This window comes from Porites lutea, chromosome 8, assembly GCF_958299795.1.
Source record: "Porites lutea chromosome 8, jaPorLute2.1, whole genome shotgun sequence".
Lineage (NCBI taxonomy): Eukaryota > Metazoa > Cnidaria > Anthozoa > Scleractinia > Poritidae > Porites > Porites lutea.
Genome location: NC_133208.1, coordinates 22,236,974 through 22,244,473, shown reverse-complemented (window position 1 = coordinate 22,244,473; position 7,500 = coordinate 22,236,974). Strand labels below are relative to the sequence as shown.

The 7,500-nt window shown below is 39.1% G+C and overlaps 2 protein-coding genes across 2 annotated transcripts in view; both read right to left on the bottom strand.

Moving 5' to 3' along the window:
- LOC140947021 (uncharacterized) overlaps positions 1–7,500 on the bottom strand; it is a 151,927-nt gene that overhangs the window by 5,445 nt on the left and 138,982 nt on the right. Inside the window, exon 17 of the mRNA XM_073396103.1 lies at positions 3,495–3,629. Within this exon, the coding sequence (XP_073252204.1) occupies positions 3,495–3,629 (135 nt within the window). The remainder of the gene's footprint in view (positions 1–3,494; positions 3,630–7,500) is intronic.
- The window catches only part of LOC140946629 (uncharacterized), a 13,998-nt gene continuing 13,903 nt past the window's right edge, over positions 7,406–7,500 (bottom strand). The window contains exon 12 of the mRNA XM_073395742.1: positions 7,406–7,500. This exon is cut by the window's right edge and continues 300 nt beyond it. Within this exon, the coding sequence (XP_073251843.1) occupies positions 7,406–7,500 (95 nt within the window).

The window sequence follows — 7,500 nt, the reverse complement described above, 5'->3', positions numbered from 1 at the left end:
CTCCGACCCTGTGTTGGCATTTTCACTGACGCCCTCTTTTCTACCTTTTGATAATAAATCAATGTGGCGGATGATATGTGATTAAGGTACAGTGCGAAAGAGTGAAACTTTTAGGGGTGGATGGATTGTTGGCTCTACCTCGCAAACCGCCCATTTTCCCCTTTTAATTATGCAGGGCATCATTACTCAGAGCTTCCTCATAAGATATGCAGTAAAAGCTTTTTTTTTTTTTTTTTTTTTCATAATTAGTTGCATATGGTTATTCAGACAACCGATAAAATCCTGAGAGCCATTGATAAAAGGAAACTAACTGACACTTTTCTTCCTTACATGAGCAAAGCATTTGACAGGGTAATGAGTTTTTGTCTTAAATAGAGCCAGGGTTTGAAGGCCGGCTCATCGGCTTAACCACTACCCAAACGTTCAATAAGTGCCTTCCAAGGGGCTACCATGGGCGTCAAAGTAAGTTTTATGGACTTGAAGGCTAAAGAGGATGAGGAAAGTCCTCTAGTCTGTCTTTCCTTGTAGGTGTTCCCATTCGTTCGTTACAAGATTCTTGTTAGGTTTTATTAGTATTATACTCTATTTTGTTTGCCTATTTTTTATTATTATTATTATTATTTTTTTTTTTTTGGCGGAAAAGACGATATTCTCTTTCCAAACGTTGTTGAAAGAAACTTTCAGTGTTTTAACCTGTCATTTGGAGTTCAGTTTTACAGCTAGAGTTTCCATGACACTAGAACGTCAACCAGTGCAAAGTCTTTCAGACCACAAAATAGCCCGTACTTTTTGCATAAGCCAAGAACGCGCGAATAGTCGAGCGAACGAATGGTCTGGAGCAAAAGAAATGGTCGTTCCCTCTTATCTGGAGCAAGCGAGGGGGGAAGAGTGAGTGAGACTGAGGAGAGAAGCGAAAAATACGTCCTAATAAAAACCATAGAAACAGACAAAGAAAAACTAAAAGAAAAAAAGAAAACAAAAATTACAGTTTCTTAGTCTTTAGTACTACCAAATTCGTTCCTGCACCTGATCAATAACAAAGAGCCAAAAGGGGTCGACGCTCAAGTTGCATATATACCATAAAAAGTTGGAATTGAACGAATAAACGTAGTTAACATGTAGCAGGCCCTCAGATAGGTGGGAAAATGCAAAGAAAAGTGAGCTAGAAAAAATGGCAAAGGGGCGGGGTTAGGGAGAGAGGGCGAAAGAACCTCTTTTGCTCCTACCCTCCCCCTCTTACTCTCTTCCACGTTTTTTTCTCCGCTCTCCATTTCGCGCCACTTTCCGGTATCCACTGTCCACTTTGCCTGGAACAGGCTAGTTCCTAGTGGGCCAGAGAGTTCTTTCGAATGCCGATGCAAGGGTCTACAGATGTCATTCTCATTGAATGCGACTGATTGTCAACACCTAAAAGTTATCGTTACATCAATGGCCTCTAATAAAGCTCCCGGAATCGATAAGATTCCGATCCGTGTAAAATAAGGATTCCTTGGGCTCTATCCTTCCTGTTCTCACTTCTGTCATAAACACTTCAATAGCCTCAAACATGTTTCCTAAACAATGGAAACTAGCCAAAGTGACTCCAATACCAAAAGTTACAGACTATATACAAGAACAAGCGAGTAACAATGGGCCGATCTCGCTTCTGTCGGTTGTTTCGAAAGACTGCCAGAGGGTCGTCTATAATCAATTAGCATCATTCCTTACGTCAGAGGGGAGGCTGTAGAACAATCAAAGCGGAAACAAGAAATTCCATTCAACAGAAACGCCCGTCATCGAAACAAAAAAGTTAACAGCCATGGTCCTACTTGACATGAGTAAGGCCTTCGATAGCGTCGACCACAAACCGATGATCTCTAAACTTCAAGATGCAGGAGCTTCTTCTTCATGTACAGAATGGTTTCGTAGCTATTTAAGTGGCAGGCAACAGGTTTTCCGATTCTGAGGCTCTTCCTAGTGTCAGCGGTATACCCCAAGGGAGTATATTGGCACCTCTTCTTTTAAGTATACATACGAACGACCTCATCTCTGTACCAATAAAATGCATGGCAAAGAGCTGTGTGGACGACACCAAACTACTTATTTCGTTTGATTTGAAAGAGAAGACGCCCACAATAGCTCATTTAGAAGAGGACCTATTCAACGTCAGCAAGTTGTGCTACCAGAACTAAGAACTAAGAACTTAACCCAGATAAAACTAAACTCCTGGCTTTTGAAAGCAGACAGAAGAATTAAAAGAATTAAATTGGCTCCCAGTAGAATAATTAATCTATCTTAGAAGTGCCACTCTGTCATTTAAATGTATGACGGGCTCAGCACCGGATTATCTTACGTCTAAATTTAGTAAACGATTTAAGATCATTGGGCGAGAAACTAGAAACTCATAAAGCGTTTCTAGTTGGTCACATGATTAATCAAGGCAGAAAAGACCAAAGAAAATGTTGCGGAGATGTTACGTGATAGCAGACGTCATCATCTTTGTTTATGAAGCTCTGTGCATATCTTGGCGTTATATTAATGTTGACGAAGTAAGTTGAGTCACTCTCAAAAAATTACCACAAAGTGCGATTGAATAATTACAAATTGCGACAGCTTAGTTTATTACAAAGTGCGATGGACTTTTATTACAAATTGCAACACGGTTTATTACAAACGCTTGCGACAGGTATTACAAAGTGCGATGATTATTACAAATTGCCACAGTACATCCACAACCACGCATAATCTAGTCACGTTCAACACAGCGAAATATCAAATAACTCGGAAAAACGCAGCCTATTGGCAGATAAACACCTCTGGGCGTTTCTCTTACACTCGTCTTATTCAAGTTCCCGGATGTAAAGTCACACGGTCGGCAGACCAGCATAGACCCTGTTTTCACACCAGAAATAAACGAAGTCTTGGCCTGGGTGAAAGTTCACCTGGAATTTTGCTCACGCCTGATTAATTTGACTCCTAAAAGCCCATTCCCGAATAGCGGACAATATCGTTCCTTTCTGTCTCAGCCCGGATCAGGGGGATTGATTCGTTTAGCCAAATGAAACGAGTATACAATACGATATTGGACGACACTGGGAATCCTATTAACTTTGTCCCATCTCAGATATTTACATGATCAGGGGCACCCAATGAACCTGTTCCTTAAAATATTTGTTCTTCAGGCCAATTTTTGCTGGCTGGGAGATTTGGAAAAAAATTGTATATCCTTGGAAGGAATGTTGCTGGGAAATAGACAATTAAGGGTGTCTGAGGGGATTTCATGTCTATAATAGCTGCAATGAGCTATTTGTCCCCCCCCCCCCCCTCCCCCCTCCCACTGAAGGGTTAATTTGCGACCACACCCAGTTTCCTTGTTTTTAATGGAGTCTGCTAGGAACAATTTTTGGCTTGCAGGCCATGTGCCTAATTTCAAAAACGCTTCAAGTCGGCTCCCCTTCCTCTGAATTTCTTTTAACCTTTTTAAACTAATCCAGACTAACGACAACCGTACTCACCACTCGCAGAGTGCTGGCAGTTTTTACCGTCTCCATTGAAATACTGTTGACATGAACAGCTGTAGGACCCAATGGTGTTCGTACATGAAGCGAAACTGTGGCAGCTGTGTAAACCGCTGGTGCATTCATCAACATCTGCGAATGGAGATTCAGGGCGCTGATGTATCAAACATGCTTTACTCTTTCAAGGCTACATGTACAGTTGATCATTTTACATTTAGAGCTATGTAGATGGATTGCGCCTATTTTTAAGAGCATTTTACAGTGAAAAAAAAACAACAACAACAACAAACTATTAGATGCTTATTGGAAACTAAGTCTAGCGACTGATGCAACATATAAACAGGTGGAGGATAGTGGGTTTAAAAGCAGATAAACTTCAGCCATGTTTCACAAAACGACACAGTATTACAGGCTTTTGAACTTGACTTTTTACATAGAACTCATTTCTAACAGTAAAATGAGTTCCTTACATTGCTCTCTCAATAAATCTAAATTTCAATGTTAAGATACAAGAATATCAGTCAATCGACATTAAGATCTTTGAAACAGTGCTACTAAAGTGTATGTTTTATGCAGCTCGACCCGGGGCTCACTAATGGCTGTACAATGACTCCTTTTTAAAACAAGCAAACGTACCATTGCAAGTCCTCCCATCTCCTGTGTAACCTGCTTTACATGCGCATTAGCTATATTTATATCTCACATAATACTACAAGTTTAAACGTTCAGTGAGAATGTTCAAACACGTTCAGAACCGTAAAGACGTACCAAGTACAAACATGTACAAAGTTTCAAGAAAAGAGCTTAAGCCGTATGTTTATGGATTTGTAATTCACCTAATCAGAGTCAGAATCTAATACTTTAAATGGTTTGTACCTCTTTGGAGAAGATTCTTGGACTGCTAACTTATGGATTAATTCAAACTGCTCTGATTGAAATTCTGAATTGGCCTCCTTGAATTACAGCGCCCGAGAAAAGTGACACCGCTTTTTGACTTTGCCTAGCTCATGTCCGTTTTGTTTTGACCAAAAGGCCATTCGTGACGTCTTTTATAATGCTGTAGTCGTGATTTTTCTCTGCGAATACCTTTTAAATCTGGCAATCACATTATACCATGAACTCAGGAGGGGGGGGGGGGGGGGGGGAGGGCTTATAATCTTCGTTGTCTTCTCATTCGCTGATGCATGATAAATTCGCCTGGGGAATTTCTTCCAAAAACACTCGACTCGCCTTTCATCATTAAAAATTCCTTAAATAAAGCAATATTCTGCTCAGTTTTCTTTCTGGTCTTTTCCTTTTCTTGTCCTTGGGGAAATTCTTCGAGTGAGACTTTATCTGCGAACCTTGAAGTGCCCGATCGAAGACGACGTAACTATTTTAGTAAAAGCGGACAGTGAAAGGCGCGAAAACCGATACGATGTTTTTAATAGTGAAGATTTTCGTCTCCGACCTGTGATTGGTTATACGATAATTCTTACTTGTGAGAAAAATTGTCCCACCAGTCAAATTGCCAGTAATTTTTAACAGATAATATTTACTGGTCATATTACCTTATGGTAAATCTCATTACATAAATAATAATTACAGATACTTGATCTGTCGTAGAATAAAGATGATGTGAACTGCAGCAATACAAATATAAATGAAGATATGATCGTCGCAGTGCATGGCAATTGCAATTTAATCAATTGCAAATTAACAACGACATGATCGTGGCAGTGGCTATTGCAATTTAAGCAGTTCACATCATATTCTTTTCATTCTATGATTCATTCCGTTCAAGGAATAATCAGCAAAAGTAAGTGTTTTTAAATTCATCCTCGATTATGAGAGCTCGGCGTTTACAAGAAGTATACTGCCGTTTTGAAATCAGGAGAACACTTCGAGCAGCCAAAGATGAAATACACTTGCTCAGTTGTTTATATAACGACTGTTCATCATAGGCCGATAGTCTTTTCCTGAGACCCCATCATAGCTGGATTCATTGAGAAATTTTTGAGATTTAAAGGAAGGAGGAAATTTGTTTTCTTTCGAAGTCCTTGTTGTTATCATGGAAAACTTGTATCCGTGTTCATTTAAATGCCTGAAAAGTGGAGCTGTCATGGCTTGCGTGTGGTTGCCTCCGTTTTTGTTCTTTATTTTCTACTTTAGTGTAGTCTGTTATAAGTAGCTTGTTTAGTTTCTCTGGCTCATTTTCCTCGATTTTGTTGACAGTAATTATCTCTTAGCATCGCATTTTCCATACATTTAGCCAGAAAGACGTTCTTTTTACTGTGTTTGAGTTTTTGGAATTTTTGTTAACTTTTCTATTGTTGTTTTGCGTACATGAAATCAAATCGTTGTTTGCTGAAAACCATGGCCATTTCCTTAAATTTTGTTGTTAAAACAGCTCTAATCTGATTGGTTCTTGGTGGCTTCTTTTTTGTTTTCAACCAATCAGAAACCGTTTGTAATCTGCACTCGTGTTACAAATTTGCACTCGTGTAACAGAAGAACTGCACTCCTTTCTCTGCAGCCAATCAGAATTCAGTAGTTTTTTTTTGTGTTTATTATTAAGCCTAAAAAAATTGATCGCAGGTTTGAACAATCACCATCGTTCCACGTATCCGATGATATTAACTGGCTGCTTGGCTCCGCTTTTCTATTTGCTTACTACATACAGTCAATACTAAAATTAATTTAAACTCCTGCTAAACCAAAACTTTAACTGTAAAAAGCGAGGAGAGCACAAAAGACTCTCGTATTGCCACCGTTGCTGTTCAATCTAAAAACGAACATATCATACAAACGAAATTAAACTCAAACGGCTCACCAGTGCATGTGAATCCATCCCCTGTGAATCCTGCTGTACATGCGCATGCGTAAGATCCAACAGTATTACTACACACCGCATTAACGTCACAGCTGTGAGAGTTGGTAGAGCACTCGTCGATATCTGGCGAAAAAGGTGAGGAAGCGTTCTTATTTTAGTGATGCAACAAGCTCTGGATCAATAACTAAAGGTCATTTACTTATATTTTCTCTTTGCGTTAACCCTGCTTAACTACTACGGGTAATCCGATTTTTCATGCCTTTTTTACATACAAACGGAGAGGGAAACATTGAACTACACTTAATAAACACAATTCGAAAGAAAAGAATCTCAAAAGGCGAGAACTTCTTAAGATAGCTTATAGGTGAGACTTTCTCTTAGCTCTATAGCAGAACGAGCTATAGTAAGAGGAAGTATTCGAGGGAGAAAATTTCCTTTCTGAAATGCATAACGATTCAATGCGAATTTTTATTAATTATAACAGCAAAGTACCCTGTTTGCTCAGTTGGCAAAATAAAGATCAATTTCGTTAAGATATGTTTGTCGGACGTGCGTTTCAGTTTGGGTTTTACGGAAAAAAACCTTAAACGTCCCCAATATCTACCTTTGATTTGATGTTAAACCCAAAGAAACGGTCGGTGTTGGTTTGTTTGTTTGTTTGTTTTTTTTTTTGTCTAAAAAGTAAGCACACAGAGGCTTCTTGTCAAACAACATGACTTTTTTAGTTAATGAAGCTTGTTTAAAACGAATACACTGTGGTGTACCTGGGTAATTGAAGTACACTGGCAAGGCAAAAAACATGTTTGAAAAAAGGAACTTCCAAAAAGGGTCGTGAGCGTGCCCTGAGTTAACGTATATACTTAATATGTTCATTAATAATTTGCAAAGAGGTTTTTTTAGAAAACCGGAAGCGGAAAACGTAGGCGGAGGTTAGCGCGACTTTTCCCGTGGTTCCAACGTATGAACGCTTTCTCGTTCTTTTTTTGATTACGCCGATTTCAGGCTTTTGCGGCCATTTTTAGATCAATGGACGTTTTTTTAATGCAAATGTATACGACTTGTTTCCCCATGTTTCTAATAATGAAACTGATTGGTGTTACCCTCTCTTCCATCTGTCTAACCATCTGCCTAACATGCTGTAATTGTGTTTCGAACTTTTTGAATGTAGTTTTAACTCAGTAGATTCACTGT